Below are 22,008 nucleotides of genomic sequence, written 5' to 3' on the forward strand. Positions count from 1 at the left end.
TAAACACAAGACAGGGAGTGGTGCACCAGTTAGTCTTTTGTGGAAAAAGTTGGCAGTGAGTACATGCCTATACACAGGCATGTGTGCCATGTACACACACACACACACAAAGACACAAAGAAAACTACAAAAATTTCTTTTAAAGAAAGGCCACTAAAAAATTAGAAAACATAATTACTGAGAGAAAATCTGAATTAGAATTCAGAAATTAGTCATATATTTTAAGACTTTTGAAATGAATATACTTTAAATTTTAGTTTATACAATAACATGCAATAATTCAAAATATAGGTTATGTAAAGCAGACTTGTAAAGAAAATTAAAATTATCTTTTCATTTAGAAATGAAAGCACTTTTTTTTTGCCTCTACACAAACGCATAACACTTACAAGATTACAATTTTTTCTTAAAAGACACACATACTCGCACACAAATTTACTGAATGTATCATTACTAAGATAAATTAAACTGTTTCAGTAATTAAAGAAGTTACAGTGATCTAAAACAGCCTGGACATAGAATGCAACCTTATACTATTTCCAGGTTTTCAACATCACATTTATCCCATGCGATGGTGCACTTCAGCATAATAATGCAGCGATCCTAGGATTCAGGAGACACAGAAATAACGTCAAAAGCAATTCTTCACATTTGGACCTCACCACATCAAGTGCAAATAGTTAACTTAAACATGAAAATGCAATTTGCTCCTTCTCAAGTATACATTTTTATCTCTTGCAAAAAAACTCATTCATTTCCAGCGCCTCAAGGTAAAGAGGATGGCATCTATCACCAGTGCAGAGACTGTCGGAAGGATTTAGAAGCAATCTTTTCATAATGCTTCTTTTGGTGAGGAAGTGGAGTTATGAGTTACTCAAAATTCATAAAGATTATTAAGTTTACATCCTCACAGAAGATCCACCACCATTGTATCTCTCAACTATACTGTCAGCATTCCAGCCCAGACTATTGAGAATATATCTCCGTTTCAGGATAGTCACCCATTTTGTGGCATTAGTGCTCCACTGCATAAAACAAAGGTTCTGTTTCATTCAGAAAAAGCAAACAAAAATAAAAAAACAAATTGCTTCCAGTGGAACAAGCCTACAATATCTACACTGAATTCAAGGGGCTCACTCTCTCAATATTCCTTCATGTAAGTGATTCTAACAGGTAAGTAAGTTCCTATTTCAGCAAGTTTACTCCAAATTATCAACTTGTGTTATTTGTGCCTGCTGGGCTATTTGAATGATTACCCTGTCCCCCAAAGCCCTCAGCTATGACCGACTTGGTACCCACAGCAGTGACCCCTCACGGTCAGGAAGCTTCCTAAACAATAGTAAGCTTTCCCTCTTGATGAATTCCAACCTTATAGCTCATCTAAACTGAGCCTATGGGCTTCATGGTTTTCCTTCTTACTCTTCGTGTAGGTCTATGGGAAGTTATGAAACATATTTTTCTAGTTCTCCCAGGAGCAAGGCCAGGTTCACAATTTGACCTCAGAAACACAGCAGTCCTGCAAAGCCAGACAGCCTGATAGAACTGAGCATTAGCGCTCTCTGCCTGGCCTAACACAAACTATCACATGCAGCACAGAGCAATGTTACTTATGGGAAATGACAAGCAATGGACCAGTGGCAGAAAAACAATGGGATTTCATCACATAAAAATATCCCAGGCACACAGCTCCTTTCCAACAAGCTGCCCACCTCAGGTGAGGGCACAATGTTCTTATGAAACTAACCACTTATAATTTATAATGCAGCTGCCTAACCAGATCTTTTGATCAGATTAAGTTACAGGATTCTCGACACACCCAAAGATTCCCGTTCCCATCATGTCAATATTCCCACAGGGAATGATTTTAAACAAACATACAAAAATATCTATCTATGCATCAGAGAGATGTCTTAGATGTGTGAGGAATGATCCTAGAAACAGTGCAGGCTCATGTGAAAGGCTGTCATAGACTAATTAAGGACACTGCTGCCGAAAAAGGAAGGCTGACCCTGCAGTCTTATTTACACAATTTCCAGCCAGAGGGCTGTGAAGTGAAGCCCCAGTGGAGCATTTCTATCTGAAACCCAAGGGCACCTGCATTAAGGAAACTGGTGTAAATGAATCCCTTTGCTCAATGACAGAAGAAAAGAGACCAATGCTTCAATTATCTTGATATGGGATATATGTGCCGACCCTCTTGGATTCTATATAACGACACACAGGTACCTCTTATTCATCATCATCATCATCATCATCATCATTATTATTATTGTTGTTATTTGCACTTCACTATGCACTCAATTAGAAGGATGACATTTTGAGGCAAGAATGATTAGCTCTTTAGACAGAAGGTAGTGATTTAAAAATTGCAAAACTTCAGCTTTCAAAAATAGCCTAAGTGACCTCTTGCAGTACTCTGACCACTCCACAGCAAGCAGGAGGCAACCCCTGTGAAGAGCGAATTCTGGCAAAGTTCTCTCTTCACAGATGATGCACAGCTTAAGCTATAATGAGTTTTTGGGTTACAAATGCTGAACGCATTAATATTCCTTGATGATAATTATCACAGTATAAGCACCTTTCCCAATGTGAGTAGCATAAAGCAACTGAAGCAGCATTTTTACTACATTTGAAACAAGCTGGAAAATGGGATTTTCTACTCTTGTAACCTGGGGTCAACATACATCAAGCACTGCATATTAAACACACCTATATATGAACTCCATATCACTTCCCTTCTGCTTCATGTATACCTAAAGCTATCTCCTTTATCCATTCTTTATTATGAAATTCTTGATGCGAATGTATATGTGATATACATAATTTCAAAACAAAATGTATTTCCCCCCAATCATATGAATCCTATGTCTCTTCTTATGAGACCACAAATAGCAAACAAGATCAGTAAGCCGTGTTTTACAGATGAGATGTGTCTCTGTGCAGTTTGAATGAATACTGTGGTCACCGGCTGCATATAAAACAAGATGAAAATTAGAACTGAGCAAATAGGATCCTAGAAGAACCAAAGACATTACATACAAATCTGAACAAACTACTAGCCTTTATCTTTGCACCTTCAAAACGAATACTATTAAGCACTGAAGGCTTTAAATGTGAATTCCAACCCACCAACACGATGACAGTAATGATGGCAGCATTATATTTACTGGCCCTATTTTCACGTAAGGACCCTAGAAACAAATTTTCACTCCAAATTAAAAGAACAATTACTGTTATTTGGATAATAACTGTTAAATATTATAAGCAAATATTGATAAAGATGATCCATTACGCATCCTATCAGTGTGTATAACAATACCTGTCTAATATTCAGTATTTGCCATAGCATACCCAAAATAGATGTTGTAAAGGTTTAACTTACTATACCCCAATTTGATTTGATAATATGCTCTGAATGGACTATAAATTGATTTTCCCTCATCTTTTTTTCTTCCTTTCCCTCTATTCAGTGAAAAAGAGAAAAGTCTATTATAAAGCCGATGCTAGGATGGCTTAAAATAATCACAATATAAGATCTTCCTTTTTTTTAAACATGCTATAATGTCATTTCGGTACTCCATGTAAATAATTGCAACAGCACTTTGACTTAACAGTGACAAAATGAAAGCCAGTTTGAACCCTTAATCCAAAGAATGTGAATTGATTTGAGTATTTTGTAGGTGTGAATCTGCTGAATTCATTTGTACCATGTTACCCCACACTTCATTTAGAAAATATGCCACGCTACAACTGCTTCAAGTTCTCTAACATCATTTTTACTTATGTGCTGCAAAAATGTCTTCAAATCCCATTTGAATAGATGGCAGGGTTATGAGGGAACCTTTACTAAATATTTAACAGCACTATCGGCTTATTAAATACCGTAATGCGAGAGCCATGAAAGCATGATATACAATGCTTGCCTTTTTTTTCACACTTAAAGCTGGTGCGTATTTTGAACACTCTGCAAGCCCATTCATCAGCAGAACTGATGCATTTTTAAAAGTCCTCGTTTACTAGTAGATAAATGTGGTTAGAGAACCTTTTCAGTGTAGAAACGACTGGAAACCTATTTGGTTGTACTGTGCAGAATTTGCTTTACTCTGCCTAGGGAAAAAAAAAAACACCTCACGAAACATTTAAAAGGCCATTTTGAAATAACATGCAAAAGCTAAAGGAACACAGTTTGAAATAAAAAAGAGGTAGGGTGTATTTTTGGTTCACAGGAACATACATGTACCAAAACAAGGCAACAAATTTACAGACAGCTAAGGTACATGTTTTCACCAAATCTAGAAATAGTATTCCAAATATACATCATACAATGAGATTATCAGTTGAGACTGTTGCTTTTGACCATGACATTGACCGCAGGTGACCTCATTTGCAACTATTCTCAATTGCTTTTTTTTAAAAAAAAAACGAGTAATATAATTTTTCATAACCTATGTTAAGATATTTTTAACTAAAACCACGTTTAAAAAAAAAAAAATTTTTAGTTTGTTCCAGTGGGTAGAAAGTAGGAATTCTCTGAAAAGATATTTCTATTTACAAAGAGATATATTATAGTCTAATTTAAAGAAAACTCCCTTTCCACTGGAGGCCTGCAGAGTGAGCATTTATCCTGTAAACACTGTAACAATGATTATCTCTCCTCCCAGCTCTCAGTGGAGACTCTTGCTTTTGAAAATGTCTTGTGGTGACTTACTAAATTCAGGCTATTTCAATTAGTATTACTGCACATTAAAAATTAACTGCATTACTGAGTAGATTAAGGTTTAAATTTCAATTCTACAGTGTGTGCACTAGAAATGACAGCTAAAAATCAATGCTCTTTGGCCCACAATCGGAAGCATGGATGGTTGAATAGTGTGGGGCTGGCGTCACCAGCCAAGCAGTTTTAAAAGACTTGATAGTTCAGTTGAAGGTGTGTCAGCTCCAATTCTAGATTTTAGTTTGAATGCTGCCCAGTAGCCCAGCCTCAGAAAAAGAAAAACAGAACAACAGCTGCACTAACAATTTGGAAAAGCAAATAGACACAGGTACTAAAATTATGACAACAAAGGGATTTACAGTCACCAAAAATTCACATGTAATTATCCCCAGGCTAAATCTTATTCATAATTCTGTTTGATAAGAACACAGGTTCTCTACTTAAATCTATACTATTTTTCTTAGTTGGGTGACAGCGGTTGGTTAGGGACAGGAAATAGGCTATTTTGTAAAGAGAAACTACTAATACACACAATATTCATAAAGACTTTATGTTTTAAAGAAACCCAAGAAGATCCTGAAAATACAAATCTTTTCCTTAAATCTTTTCTTTTCCATAGTCCCATCTAAGTTCCCTTTGTAAATTATTAAACCTCTTTGGCGGAAGGGACAAATCAGTTGATCATTCTAACTATAAATTTATAACATCTACATGAAATGTTTGAAAAGAAACGGGTCACTTTTATTCACAGTAAATTTGTTCTTCTAAGAAGATGAAGATGAGGAACATTACAGAGTCAACAGAGTAAAGTAGCATCAATAAGGACCCACAAAGCCACCCAGGATATCTGGGTCTGGAACTGAACAGTGATTGGTATGTACCTAAGGGGAAAAAAAAAAAAACGATGCCTACAATGTTCCTTAAGACCCCTTCTGTGTTGCACCAGTGGCCAACAGCAAGTTTGGCAGCAAGAGAATAAAGAAGATGGGAAGTAATAATAACAATAAAAAGAATAATCTGGTGCAAATGGACCCCAAGGTGTAGTAGTCATCCCGGTGCACCAATCACCCTTCACTGCAATTTACTGATGTGGCTTCATTACAATACAGCATAGAAAGGGGTAATGTACAAAGTGCACTATTTAAAGCTACGTGGTTTGAAGCAGGCACTGCTGGGGAGTCAAGTCAGGGTGTTCAAAAGTGAAATTACCTGTAAAAAAATTACAGAGAGGTGTAACACATATACAGCATAGTGATAAATTTGGGAAGAAAGAGGATAAAAGGTAGCAGGGAAAAGTGTTTCTTCAATGAAATATTAAAGGCATTTCAAATTAATTTGAATTAAAACTCTGAAGAGGTAACAACTTGTGGCTTTGTTAAAAGGAAAAGATAAAGAATATGATGTTTCCTGTTTGGAAAATATAAACCAGCTGTTTCCTATTCTTATTCTCCATAAGATGAACCTAAACAATACTTTTAGGTGAACTCTGACACTGCGCATTCAGGTTACTATTGTTTAAAAGAGAAAACGATTAATTTTTTGATTCTTGCCTGTTGTAGTTGCAAGTCTTACTTTTCAGTCAGCGCCCAGAAGATGCTGAAGCAATGTGTTAAGGGGAAAAAAGAGATTCTTTCCTCACCAAGGATCACTGAGTATGTCATTGGTTAATTCTTGCTCTATGCTCCTCATTAGCATTACTCTCAAGTTTCTGGTTATCATATCCGAAATATTAAGACATAATAACTACGAAGGTGCAGATAATTGGATATTAACCAGAACATACTTGACTGGGCAGGAGGTAGGGCCCTGCTTAAACTAATCCTGAAATATATTAATCACCAATTAGTGAAAGGGTTTCAAATTCATTTTCTATTATAGAACACCTAGGAGTATGAAAGCTTTTTCTAACAAAATGACTTGGAATAACAGGGAAGAAATAAGGAATATGGCCATCTGATGATGGCTTGAATTAATTCTTTACAGACTGTTGTCAGGTAATCAGGAAAACTATAGTTAAAGCCTTGATTACTTTTTACAAAGTCTGATGGGAAGAAGAGGGGACACTTTTCAATGTTTAGTGGCCTCGTTTTAAATTCCAAATTTATGCCTTTAAATGGCAGAGCCATAGCTAAATATTTCATCAGAGAGCTGTCATAATATTATGTGAGTCTTCCAGCCTAGACAGACCTCTAGACCTCCAACCTAACAACAGATGTACTCTTAAAATACAAAACCAATTAATGGGAACCAGAGAAGGCATCCAGCAAAGGCATCTCTCCAGCAAAGGCACGCTTTGTACCTAGTAAACAGTAAGTAGTACGAAGGTGATGAATATATTAAGGGATAAAAACCTTGACTAAGTGGTGGTTGAAAATTAACCACCACTTAGATGGAAATAAAGCAATGCTAAGAAAAGAAAAAGGAAAGCAGGAAGAGGACCATATAGAGAAGCAAAGTCATATTTCTGTGCAATCCACGTGGCTGTGAGATTGTGTTTGCTATGTCACAGATATTGTATAAGTTTGCTTGTAAAAGCCCCCACTAAGCTCCCTGGAAAAACTCCTGCTCGTATTCACTGTGAGAGAAATTACTACAAAAATGCCATTCATCTTAAAGAAAAAAATAAAATTTCTAACTACATTACTCTTACAAAGGAATTTGAATATCTTCTCATACTTAAAAGGCGTAGTTCTCAGATAGTCTGAAAAAGACTTACATTTTTATGTCAGAGAAAACACTGTGTTCAGATTAATGCAACGTAAGCAAGCGACGGAAACGGCACCATCTCTCCATTTTTCCTGCCTTTATTCGCTTAATTTGACGATAACGGTAAGAAAACTCCAATTATCTCAGGTTTTTTTTTAATTCTGTTGTTTGTTGACTTTAATTTTAATAATTATTAAATAAGCACTCACGGCAAATGAACTAAGATACGCAGGCAAGTAGGCCCTTTTATCAACAATTTTGCCATACAAATACACAAACATTTCAATGGCTCTTCATTAGGAAGCAAATCAACAAGTGATATTTTAATGCATGACTTTATTCCATCTCTGTGGGGACTGTAGTTGAGAGTGTGATGTACAGTACAGAGAAAGGAATCATCAGCCACAATGTCCCAGGGCTCTTTCCATTGAGGACTTCGCAGCCTCTGCTTAAAGAGTGCATTTAATTGACTGATAGACAGTAGCTTCTTTGTTCACAGAAGACAGCGAAGTAATGGCAGCTTGAAAATCGTACCATCTACAGGGTCTCCTGAGACTAGTAACAGGGGGATATGTGTCAGGAATAAATAAATAATCTAATTATTAAGCCACTTCCTGTCAAGTTAACTCCAATTTGTTGGCTTTTGAAGGCAACAAAACGAGGCATTTTTCCTCATTATGCTTCTCTTTTTATACCAGTGGTAATCACAGGCGGATTAAAGGGTGCCTGATTGGTTTTTTTGTCAAGGAACTGAGAAGCAGCCAACAGTACAGAAAAACAGAGTTGGGGTTAGAAGAAATTTCATGCTTGTCTCCTTTCCAGCTCCCTAACAGCCCACACGGCTGCCCCATACAGAGCTGCCAGCTGTACAGCAAATGTGTACCCCTCCAACTGAGGCCTACCGGGCCACAGGCGCCATCCTGAGAGCTGTGAGATACCTTGCAATCTTGGCAGGTAGCTACTGCTGTCATAGGCATAATTCTAAAGGTGACCTATGAAACCCCATCAGCTCACCAAATGCAACAATCTGAGCAGCTGAAGTTCGACACCCACTCTCCATATTGGCTCCCTTTCCTTTGTTTACTGCTATTAATGGCCCCGAAACTAGGAAATAACCTATGGAAATAGGTCATGAGAGACCTTTTCCTTTTGTGTCTGAACTGATCTTGTGGAAATAGGTCATGATGCGTGTGTGCATATGGGCATGTGTGTGTGCAGGAATCTATCTTTTTATCTATTGCTGATGACTTTCAGTGCCCTCTGTTCAGAAATGTTTTGCAAACTTCGTTCAGAAACAGATACATTTGATAATAAACATATCAAACAGTGAGTGAAAAATGGATACGCTTGTGGCATATTCTACAGCAAGTCAGAGGTGAGGACAAAATGAGGCAGAAGCCTCGCCATTGTGTCTCAGCCAGTCACACGGAATATCCATCTGGCACGGACTCTCTTCCCAGCAACTCCGTACGGAGCCTAGGAAGCAAGGCTGGCATCCAGTAATTCTGCTCCAGAGCCACATTCTTCTAAGCCCTCTTTAAGGGCAGTGTGTTCTAAAAAGTAACAAGAAACTGAATTTTCAATCTGTCTGTGGGCTCAGTCAGAACCCTCAGTCTCACAGAAAATTAACATCACAAGAAATGTCTAAGGTCATTTTAGGGGCTTGTAAATTAGAAACTCCACTAACTGCCAGTATTATTTACCCTTGTAAATCAAAGCTGCTAGATGCAGGCTAAAGCACAAAACAAGGATAAATACCCTGATTTGTCTTTTAATAGCTTAACACTGCAATTATGAGGGAGGCTCAAAGATTTTCTTTAGAAGTTGCTTAAAAAATAAGAATCCAAATAACCAAAATGAGCTCTTGAACACTGGGTCTTATTCCAAAAATATGTTAAAAGGCGGCGGCGGGGGGGGGCTTTTTCTCTTATTTTTGTTTACATTGTCTTCGTTTTTAGGAAGGTTGATCATAGAGGAGCCTTGATAAGTTCTTGTGGCCCCACTTTGCACTCAGTAAACAGTGTAGTTATGTTCTATTTATGCCTGTGTACGTCCTTTCTCAATACATCTTGAATTTTTGTTAAATTGCGCAGATAATTAAACCCTCTTCATATTTACAGTCTGTTTCATTGGTACCATGAATTCTGTTTTCAGTTACTGTCTGCAAATTCCCTCTCTGAACAATTTCATACTAAGCAATAACACTTCATTTTACATAAGTTTTATCTGATGTCCCCATACAGAGCTGCCAGCTGTACAGCAAATGTGTGGTTCTCAAACTGAGGCCTACCAGGCCACAGGCTCCATCCTGAGATCTATAAGGCACCTTGCTGTCATTGGCAAGCATTCCCTGCTATCACTGTGACCATCACTCCACACTGCACACAACTTAAAATCATCTGATTATTAGAATTTGTGGCCCACACTCCATTTTATCCTTTATTTAATCTATCCCCAGATCACACATTTGTTTAAATGTTTTGGCTGGTTTACAAATCATGCAGCCATCTGCACAGTAGGTGTGACACCATTTTTTACACAAAAGTTACGTTACAAACAAAGATAAAGTCATTTGAAATGCTTTGGTGTTTGTTATTCTGCCTGGTTCACTTGGACAAACTCTAAGAAATAAATAGAATTATCTGTGTAAATCGATGAACGTCTATGAAAAACAACACCCAGCAGAACGCCGAGCTTGCTCCATTACCTACGTTAATATCATGACAGCTGAGGAGAGATGACCTGGCCCACTTCTCATCTCTCCTGTACAGATGGCTATTAAAGAGAAAGTATCCCTTTTGTATGGTCCATGTAGAAACCCTTTATGGGCTTTTCAAATAAGCCAGCATTGCCCACATGAGGGTAGCTTTCTGTTACCATTAAACTGCCCAGATTTCATCTTTTTTAATCCAGCTCTTGATGAAATAAGCCAGCATTTCATCATATTTAACACCAACAGCTTGTTTCTTAATTCCCTGAGTTTTGTAAGCAATCAAATGAAGATGACTTAAAAAAATTCAATAGTCTTCTCGTTCAAAATTAATGTAAACTCCAAAGAACATAATGACTTTGAGCTTCTTAGGACAGTGCAGGTAAATACGTGTATATACATGCACACATATATGCATTGTTGTAGATTCATTCCTATTCATTTTTTTAAAAAACAGCCAATGAAAGCTGAGAGTTTAAAGGGCAACTCAGCCCTTTATCTTCCTATGCAGAGATCCATATCTTTGGATATTTCCCCTTAAGACGAAAAAAATCTCAAACCACTATAGACCTCAAAATATTGGTTTTAGTGTATTCTAAAGCAAGAGCACTCAAGCTGAAATGTTTCAGGGGTGATACTGAATGTCACAAAACTATAATGAAGATTAGTCACATAACACACCATCCACTAAAGAAATGGAAGGAAAAGAATGCCATTTGTGACCTTGGGCATCAAGCAAATTGCAGAACATACGAATGTCACTTGCCACAAGAACAGACTAAAATTTCACCACACTGTACAAAACTGATTTATGCATTCTTTTTGTCGCGCCATCAGTGATGTATATCATGTGCAATATAACACATAGGGTACATAGTTTCCTATGTGCACTGTAGAGCACTTGAATCTTTTCATGGTCTTTTAAAAATTATAACTATCTATAAAACATTGAGTATTATAGACTTGAATAAAAACAGTCAATATCTTTGCACCAGTGTTTTCATATTAGCTGTCATTTATAGCCCCAAATTCTAGTTTTCCTTTCCTAAGAGACAAATACGCTTGCTTTCCCAAAATGCTCTAAGCACCACCCTTGATCCATCTGGGACATGCTTATTAGTGGCTATTCCTGGATTTTCCCATTTTTTCCCACAAAACAGGGTACTCTGCCACCTTAGAGACAATTTTGCCATTACAACACTGGTCTTTCTGATCAGAGGAAAAATACGAAAAAATAAAACATTAAGCAATCATTTCTAAGTTGATTTTTAAAAATAATTCTTAGATAATGGTTTGTATCCATTCCCTTCATATTCTCCATCTAAAAATTTTGAAAGGGAGGGGTGGAAATGGCCATAGCTATATCCTGACCACTTGTCCTGCAAAGTCCATGACTGTAGCAATCAATTCCAAGGATAATGGTATTTCTCTCCTTTGATCATTTCTTTGTCAAGCTGACTGGCGTTGGACGGTGAGTGTATTGCTGGTTGTCTACCACCAGCCGCTCGCAATTTGCTCACTATGTTTCATGAGACAGTTGTTTGTGGCTGTTTGGAACACATTTGTCTCTTTGGGGATTTATGCGCTAGTTGCAATGCCAACCTCCGTAGTGATAGAAATTTCTTTCTAACTAAAATAGATAATTAGAGGCTGGTAATTATTGGTCAAGAATTATCAGAGTGAAAAAATTAAGCTTCTCATAAATAGTTCTTGGCAATGTCATCTCTTTATATTATCACACGCCTAACAGCCCTCTATTCAGAGCACTTACAAATTTACTCTACTGCTGTTGAGCCTCATAATTTTATATGAGGCAATCCCTTTGCTGGGTTAAACACATTTAAATTCTCTGGTTTCATCTCTATCTGTGCTAATCCATACCAAATAATAGTAATAACAGAAACTTCAAAGAGGAAAATAACAATAAATATTTACTATGCTGATAGAAAGAGCTGGGTGAATAATGAATAAAAGGACATGATGCACAATAGCTTCTTTCTGTATTCTCAGGTCAAAAGCCAATGTAAACTATGTGAAAGGAACAAAGGAAGACAAGAAAAATTTTCTCATCTGCGCAGGCTTTAAAAGAGGGAAATCTTTTCCCCAGGAAAGCTGTTAAAATGTTTTGTAGCTCTTTTTGTGTATGTGTGTAAAGAAGAAAAGAAACCCCTAAATAGTCACTGGTCTGATTTCTTATTGAAACTGTGTCAAAATGTGGTGGCAAGTGAGGTTTTCTTTTTTCCTTAATAGACGTAAGTCAAATCCCTAATGCATTTTTATTGAGTAATTATTCCTGCAACTCAGACCATGTGTCCACACCTAGCTGCAAAACGGCACTTAAGCAGAGCGTCTCCAGTAGAAACATGGTAGAAACATTGATGGTTTTCCTCTCACAAATGTCCCTGGCCAATAGCCTGAGACCAGCACATCCAGAAACACACACGGAGGTTGCCTGACGTTGAAATTGCATTAAAACATTTGTGCTACATAGAATCAAATGCAAATAACTTGGTTAAAGAAGGAATTTCAAGTTACAACTCATTGGGTCATTTGCAGACCTTGTTCTCCATCAGGTGACATAATCCTTCCTCCAGACTGATTGAAATGTAAAACAAAATCTGTAAAACACTATATACCCTCTTAACAAAAAGAGTAAGAGGCTTTTCAGATAGTCTGTAATCCCTCTGACCTGCTAAATGTCTAGTTCAGATTATTTTTTGATTAGACAGAAAACATACACAGATACACAACCTAAAAATATCTACCCTCGATGGAGGTATTTTAGCCAACAAAATAACGCTGCCTGCCTCATTTGAAAGACTAAGTATCACAGTGGGATTTTAAAAAAGGATATCTTAGCCTTGGTGACATCCTTTGGTTACACATTCTCTCTCTCTAGATATTAACAACACGAATGGAGTTCAAGGATTTGGATGCATGGTCAACAGATATAATGGATGCTATTCATTTGTTTAAGCCTCCAGTGCAAAAGAATTACATATTTTATTATTAAAAATAGCATGAATATTAAATAACTAGGTCCTCTGTGAAAAGGAATAGAATTTGCTTCTCTGATGCAAGGTGAATTGTTAAACGCTCAGATCCCAAGAGGAGGAGTCATATTAATCCACCATAAGGTAGATGGAGGAAAGCACTAATGATTCAAGGAATACAAGGGAAATACAAACGGAAAGAGATAAAGCAATTTAAAAAGAAGGACCAGAACTGGTCCTGGCCAGGTGGCATAATGGTTAAGTTCGCGTGCTCCGCTTTGGCGGCCTGGGGTTCGCAGTTTTGGATCCCAGGCGCGGACTTACTCACCACTTATCAAGCCATGCTGTGGCGGCGACCCACATAAAATAGAGGAAGATGGGCACAGATATTAGCTCAGGGCCAATCTTCCTCAGCAAAAAAGAGGAGGCTTGGCAACAGCTATTAGCTCAGGGCTAATCTTCCTCACCATAAAAAAGAAAGACCAAAATAAACCAATGAATGTTATGGACAATGATACTAAAATTGGAAAGTCAAAAAGTCCTCTCATGCTCAACATTCAATTCAGATTCTAAATATGCACAAGAACATTAATATTGTAGTGAAAAATATATTCAACCTGTTCATCCAGGTGCAGGGATAATAATAAATCCAGAACCAGAAATAAGTTTACATAGAGAATAAAACTACGCAAAGTTTTAAAATCCACAAAGTTTCACTAAATTTTCCATAAGCTGCAAACTTTCAAGAAATGTTTTCACCAAAGTCCATGTAAAACTGTAGCCACCAATAAACTCTACTCAAGAAATGGAGAATACTAACATTTATCATTTGGCAAGAAGAATTCATTTTTTCTAACCCGTGCCCCTCCCCCCAACAAAAGCAGTTTTGAAAGTTTATATCGAGTATTCTTTTGGAATCCAAAATAGAAGGGAATTGCAAGGAAACACATTGTTTAAATCTCTGTTACATGTTGCCATTATCTTCCAAACACTCAATAAAGTTGTCAATGTTATTCTGTCACATTTAAGAATATGCTATTTAATGTATAAGAAAATCACTACCAATATTAGTACTTAAATCTGTAAAATATAGAGATAAAGTGATCATTATTTTAGCTGTTACGTATATGTTCCATTTTGCACAATTAAGCACTTAGTCTTTTATAAGCAATAATCCTCCTAAAGACCCATCATTTGAAAACTATAAAGCAAATCCTATTGAAAAACTAATAATCAATTTTCCAACGTGCTTTTGAATTTATCTTCATTAACATCTACAAGAGCATTAGAAGTTCTGTTACAGTTGGTTTTAATGATCATATGATAGTTGGAGCAAACCCTTCCACTGAACATTCTTAGAATGCTGCTGATTAATGTATAATAAAACTTCTTTATCCCTGAAAACAAGTTCAGAGTCTAAAATGTTGAGTTTTCTTTCCTGTCTTAGAGTTTGATGATAAGAGAGCATGAGGTTAGATTTTTTTATATTATAATTATTTATGATGTTGAATAATAATACCATGAAATGAGTATAAAATAAAAAACTCTCATAGTATAAAAACACAAATGAGTAACAAAAATAGTATAAAGTAATAGCAATTGTCATTTTACTAGTAGAAAAAGATCTGCTTGATAAAGTTTAATTGGCTGGTAAAACTCTTAGTGTTATTACTAAGTGCTTGTCAAATTAAAAAACATAGCAGGTAACCCCAGAGGAATTAAGGAATAATGGGACAATATGAATAAGTGAAAAAATTATCCTTTAGCTCTAGCCCATGTGATGCATGCAAAATCCCTTAAAACATTGGCCTAGAGTGACTTTACCCAGACCGCTTTTATAAAGATCTATGTAAAACTTGTGGGGAATAAAAAATGATTACTGAATTCTTCACATGATCTTTATGATCATGATTATTTCTAGGCTGTTGAAACCATACATATAAAACTATTTTATGGCAATTTAAATTATTTATGTTTCCCTCTCACAAAAACTCACCACTTTAGATTTTGATACAAAGATGCTTAAGCAACACACAGCAGTGCCATTACCATAATAACTTCTGAAATTAAAACCTGTCTAAAACTCTATGGAAAGCTAACATCCAGTTCATTAACCATTCCTGTTAGTTTTCAATAATGCAAAAATGATTAGAAGTTTAATTTGTTAATCACCTGTGTTTTGACTGGTAGTAAATATATAATCCTCTGCAGAAGTCTAAACTAGCCCTTGCAGAAAATAAAATGTGCAAATGCCTTATCAGGCCTAATAATAGTAATAAAAAAAAATCAATCATGCCTAGGTAAACCATTAATGGTTGAACAATTAATTCATCTTTAACTCTGCTTAATTATATAGGCGTTGATGTACACAAGTAGGAGGAAAATCCATCTGTAATAAGGTTTAGAGTGTCACTCACCAATCATGTGATTTGCAACATGAACCTGAATATCCCATTCATTGTAGAAAACCATCTGACACTTGATGCACTGATAGGTCTTCTTCTGAGAAAACAAGTATAAACAGAATTACTTAGACACATGCACTTTTTATTGTTTTCTTTAAAAAACCGCAACCCTACTCACAGCATTTTTAAGATGCTGGTCTTACATATGTTGCTAACTAAGCTACTGTGGGCTGCCTGGGCAAAGTTCCATGAGTTCCTTACTAAGATCTCGCGGCTTGAGCCCAACACTATACATTCAGTTGCAAACAGTTAGAAGAAATGGTGCCGGCCCCATGGCTTAGCAGTTAAGTGTGCGCGCTCCGCTGCTGGCGGCCCGGGGTTTGGATCCCGGGCGCGCACCGACGCACCGCTTCTCCGGCCATGCTGAGTCTGCGTCCCACATGCAGCAACTAGAAGGATGTGCAGCTATGACATACAACTGTCTACTGGGGCTTTGGGGGAAAAATAAATAAATAAAATTATATAAAAAAAAAAGAAATGAAGGCCCATAATTATGGCATAATATATTTGTAAAGGTTTCTGAACTCAAAACACAAATTAGTATTTAAAAAAAATCTGTACACATGGCTTAGTTTCAGAAATTGACGTCTTGGAAGATTAGACACATTTTCATTTTGACCAAAATAACTGGTGTTTCTTCTAGATATCCCTAAGTAAAATGGCCAGTAAGTCAAGACTCATGGAATCTAGCTAACAGATTTAGAGATTATAATTTTTAGCTGAAGTCTGAAATTTAGATGATGTTTCAGAGGTTGCTAAATACTAGCATCTAAATATATATTTTATCCCATAAAGAAATCATATCATAATGAACACCTAACACCATTTTATCATTTTACACAACAGTCCTGTGAAGTGGTACAGCAGGATTTATTATAACTCTTGTATCATGAGTAAAGAAACTGAGGCCCAGGAAGTAAAAAGATTTGCCTGATGTCACAGTACCCTATGGCTTGGAAGAGAACTAAGCTCCCTTGATTCTAAATACTAAGCTCCCTGATAAAAACAGCCTTTATGATTCCACATCCTTATTACTGTGTCCCCCATATGGCTCAGTATATATTAGATGAACTCAATAACGTTTTGGTTATGTTTTCCAGAATACAGTTACATAAACTCCTTTATGATGAAACTTAATATTTATGATTAAAAACTATGTTGGAAAACAAAACAAACCTTTAAGAAATAACCCATTTTGAAAATCTCCCAAATGTGAGAAAATGACATTTTTAAAATCACATTAATGACATTTTGCTAAGGCATTCTTATAGAACTGTCATTTCATCCACAGTCATATAAAATTGTTTTACTAATGGTAGCAATAGGAAATATCAGTCTGTAAACTGCAGTTAATTTTAAAGAACTCAACAAAATCAAAGGTAAGCACAAAAAATTTAGTGTCATTTCATTACTGATTAAAATCATAAACACTGTTAATGTTAAATTTTCTTAATTATGGTCACTTAACATAGTATTTGCCCCTGCAACAGAGGATAGTATTCCTTGTAAAACACAGAAGTATAGGCATATTTCCAATGGAAGCTTTCTAAATAATCTAACGGGCTTTGTACATTAGGCATATTGTGAATTGACTGCACTGTATCTAAATTTAACATGGACTTGAAAAACCCTGACAATCACCATGGAAGATTTACTACGCCAAGCTGTTTACACGATGCTTTTGATGGTGACATATAGAGCAACATGTGTTGTGTAAATAACATCTATCCCTTTTTTAACAATATTTCCCTTTAGAACTAGTTAGAAAATATTTCTTACTCCCAGATGACCTACATTATATATTGTTTATTAGCATACTTCCAGCATTATTCCTGATATGTGACCTTGCTGAAAAACAAAGAAACATAAACTTAATGGCTAGCCTTTTCTCTTGTTAGCACAGTAAAACATACAATATGTCGAAAACTGTCTCCAAAAATGATGACTGATGAATATCTTGGCTGAATATACTAGGGCTTTTTTTTTCCTGGTCTAATAATAAAGAATAAAATCACTTGATAAGCCAAAATAATAAAATACCAGCACTTACTACTACCTTCAAAATGAACTGACACATTTGAAGATCTATGTATATAAGATTTCTATTATCATTGAAAGAAAATGCTTTTGTCATTACTGATAATTCAAACACTAATTCTACTCTTAAGACAGTGTCTAAATGTTACTTTCTATTCTTATTAACAAAATCATATTCTTATCTATAAGCTCCTAAACTTGGGGCTAGATGAAATAAGAATTTAACGTGATCAAAAAAGTGCCATGATCTTAAAGTGCAACAGCTTGAACGCACCTGGTGAATTCACCTCACCACACACGTCACATTTCCCAAATACAAAGCAAAGATATGCAGATTGGGACATGTTACAGTTTTCTTTTTAAAGCCATGGTATAAAATTCACTTTTATCCTCAATTTTTCAAAAAAGTAACTTTAAATGACCTTTAAAGCATCCCTTATTATAATTACAGACTCTTAGCAAAATATTTGAGAGACCCCTGCCTACTCGTACACCATCTTTAAGTAAAGTGATTGTAACCTCTGAACCATGTTGGCCTCGGGGAGCTCACTCCCTTGGAGATAAATCCATTCCTGTCTGTCCAGCTGAGTTTACAAAGGAAGTCTTTCTAATTCAAGGCCCAAATCTGCTTTTCTGCTACTTTCACCCGTTGGTCCTAACTCTGCTCTGGAGCTATAAAGAGCAAGTTGAATTCCTTGTCTAATATGACAATTACATTAACCCCTTTTCAGACTGAAAATAGAGGGATGGTGTAAGAAACGCTTTGGACAACTTTCACCACCCTGGTTACTTTCTTCCAGGTTAACCTTTTCACAAATAGAACCCCAAATTAAGCACAATTCTCCAGGGGTGTCCTGACCCTTGCAGAGTACAGGAGCACTATCACCTCCCTTAGGACAATTACTTCCATTTATATAGAAGACAACAAAAAAAGTCAAATGAGATCATTTCTTTTAAAAGCAGATAAAAGTAGAAACAGAACTTCCATTGTTTGGGCCCCAGATTGGCCTTTATCAACGCTTAAGTTGTCAATTTACTTGAAATGCTAATTTAGTACAATTTTTAAAAGAGACTTTTTTTCATTAGCCTTTTTTAATGTGCTACTTGGGAGTGGGGTTGTCATTTCCTGATTGTTCTCTTTTGTTTTCTGATACTGATAGATGTAATTATCAAGGATACAACTTTTTCCCAGCACCTCATTATTTTTGATTGATTTTGAGAACAATTTAAATGTGCCTTTTTGACATTCTTGTTTTCAGTTACACACTGGTTAAGGTACTCAGAGACTTTTAGAAAAGAGCATCTCATAAATTAAAAAAAAACTGATTAGAATCTTTAAGAATGTATAGTTAAAAAAAAAACACATTATTCTGATGAACCCCACCCCCTCCTCTCAATCTATATTCCTTTAGGACTTAGGCTTCACATTTAGCCTCACCAAATTAAAAAAATAAAATTATACTTTGTAGTTATAAATTGCTTTGATTTTTTTTAAACAAAACACTGAGTATAAAAAAAAAATCAATGAGTCCACAGTAATCCTCAAAAACAGAAAAGGAAAAAAATCTCAGTTGCCATCATTGGACGTGACTACTACATGTATCTCTTGTTCTGAAAATTGGTAATTAAAGGCACAGAAGCATCAAGCTGTTTTAGGAAGAAGTATAGTTCATGGCTATTTGATGAGGGAAAGCTCTTCTTCAGCGAAGACTGACAGTAGAAGGGATGACAGAATCAGAAATTCAACAATTTGCAATGCCAAAGAAAATGGTCCAAAATAATCATTAATGGATGCTAAAACTATTAAGAGAATGTTATTCTGAGATACTCAATTTTCATCCTTTAATAACTACAAAGAGAAAGATGTCTCTTCACAGTGTATTTATCTGGTGGTAATCACTGTAACCAGACTATTTAGCTTCATATTACTACTAATAATGGACCAACCTGACATTATGTGTCTCTCGGTGTGATGTAATATGAGATATGACACATCATGACAAAGTATTCTTACTTAAAATGTATACCTGAATCTAATCAAGCCTTTATATGGAACAATCCAGTTTTCAGGATACGCAGGGATAGAGGAATAGGTATTACTTTGAGAAAAAAAACAAAGGTGCACAAATCCAGAATATTCTTTAACACAAATCAAGAATACTCTTGGCCTGTTATCCTCAAAAAGTCAATGTCACGGGGAAAAAAAAGTGGAGAGATTGCTCTCAGAAGAAAGAGACTAAAATGACAACTAATAAACGTTGTGCTTGTGTGTAAATGTAATGTGTGAATTCTGATTTAGGGAGAAAAAAGCTATAAAAAGGTTTTTGAGGAAACTGGAGAAATCTGAATATCAGCAGGTTATTAGATGATATTGGGGAATTACTACTGTTAACTCTCTTACGTGTGGTAATGGTACTGTGGTTATGTAGGTAAACATCCTTTTTGTTAGGCAATGTATACTGAATATTTAGGATGAAATGGCATGATGTTTGCAATTTCAAAAGATTCGAAAAAATATATACATTTAGTCATATACAGATTAAGCAAATATGCCTAAATGTTAGCAATTATGAAATCGAGATGCATGCTTGAACATTTTCATAATAAAAAGTGGGAATAAATGGATAGGTAATTCATAATATGTAGTTTTTTTAACATTAAACCTATCTTGATTAACCCCATCCCCTTTGTTTATTTTATACCCCTACACTTGGTGTACACCAAAAATAATTTGTGCTTAGTTGTTTTAAGCAGCTTTGCAAACATTTTTGTATTTTTTGTGAGAGTTTTTTCTGTTTGTTTGTTTTTTTAGAAATCTAATGTATAAACTCTAAGAGCCAGGAGATATAGCTTACATTCATTTCTATAATAAAGTAATAATTCCTTACCATTGTATCATGCTTTACAGTCTATAAAAAACTCATGCATAAAACTTACTTGCAACAAAACTATGAGAATTACTAAAGGAGGAATTATTATCCTCATTTACAGATTACGTGACTTGTCACAAGTCATACAGATTGTGAATACCATAACCAAGGCCAGTATTCTATCCTGCCTCCACCCACAGTTTACACTCTCATCATTTGCACGTAACTTTACAATTGTATTTTAGGTGCATTTTGAAAGAAGCTTTGCCTTAGGGTTGCGTAGCACTTTGCCTTTTGACAATGCCAGGGATGGTAGAAGAGCCTTAGGGTTGCGTAGCACTTTGCCTTTTGACAATGCCAGGGATGGTAGGAGAACCGCTTATGACAGTGAAGAACCTGTTTCTAGCCACCTTCACCATAGGCTCCCAGTCCAGACCCTTGACAAAGATCCATAGGATAGAACTGGCTCCCCAATGTCCCCTAGTCCACTTCAAGAGAAGTCTACTTCTCTTTTCTCTCAGCAGTGTTCTACAGTTATATTGCCATGTTTTAACCATATATTTTTGTTTGTTCTGCTCAATACTGAAAGAACAATTTCATTCTGAGAGCTCATGTATGACTCCAAGCCTGAAAATTTTCAGCTATCATTTATTCAGTTTTTATGCATCTCTCACACATTCTCCATTCACTTCTACTGGATTTCCTGTTAGATCATAGCCTCTTAATCTATCCTCCATGTATCTGAACAGTTTTTCCATGCATATTCTAAAAATTAGTTTGCCCCTCTATGTTTTGATCTATGTGATTTTCTCTTTACTCTTACAAACCACTGATTCTCTCTTCACTGGTGTCCACTCTAGAGTTTATCCTATCTACCCAAGCTTCTATTTCAATGATTATTTTTTTTTGGTGAGGAAGATTCACCCTGAGCTAACACCTGTACCAATCTTCCTCTATTTCATATGTGGGTCACCGCCACAGCACGGCTGACGAGTGGTGTAGGTCCACACCCGGGATCTGAACCTGCGAACCCAGATCGCCAAAGCAGGGCATGCCAAACTTAACCACTATGCCTTGGGGCCGGCCCCTCAATGACTATTTTTCATTTCTAGCACTTCTAATTTTAAACACAAGTGTTCTTGTTTTATTTCTACTTGGATTTATTCCATAATTTGTCACTCTTTTTAGTAGAAATCATATCTTCATTTATCTTTCTGAGCTTCTAAACATACTTATTTCAAGGTCTTTGTCAGACTGTTCCATATAATTAATTTCATCTGGAGTGCAACCTTGTCTCATAGCAGTTGAGTTTTGTTTGTTTGTTTGTTTGTTTGTTTTGCTTCTTTACTGGCATTAGATTCATTCATATATTTTGGAATCTTGGTTTGAAGCCCATTTGTAGTGAAAGCTTTTATTCCTCATGCTCATGCCTCCCTTTTCAGTAGTTTTGTCATTGTTTCTATTAGGCCATCTAGACCAGGCTAGCTCTCACAGGGGCATTTCCCGGGTATCT

General features: G+C 36.1%; 1 protein-coding gene across 6 annotated transcripts in view; it reads right to left on the reverse strand.

Moving 5' to 3' along the window:
* Positions 1 to 22,008, reverse strand: part of ZNF521 (zinc finger protein 521) — a 275,270-nt gene that overhangs the window by 111,284 nt on the left and 141,978 nt on the right. For 5 of the 6 annotated variants that reach the window (XR_009222429.1, XM_058556915.1, XM_058556913.1 and 2 more), the window contains one exon: positions 15,541 to 15,625. Coding sequence is in view for 5 of the 6 variants with exons in the window: in XM_058556915.1 (XP_058412898.1) it covers positions 15,541 to 15,625 (85 nt within the window). In the remaining variant the exon portion in view is untranslated. The remainder of the gene's footprint in view (positions 1 to 15,540; positions 15,626 to 22,008) is intronic. The other variant, XM_058556914.1, reaches the window with a different exon arrangement.

Source organism: Diceros bicornis, chromosome 16, assembly GCF_020826845.1.
Source record: "Diceros bicornis minor isolate mBicDic1 chromosome 16, mDicBic1.mat.cur, whole genome shotgun sequence".
Lineage (NCBI taxonomy): Eukaryota > Metazoa > Chordata > Mammalia > Perissodactyla > Rhinocerotidae > Diceros > Diceros bicornis.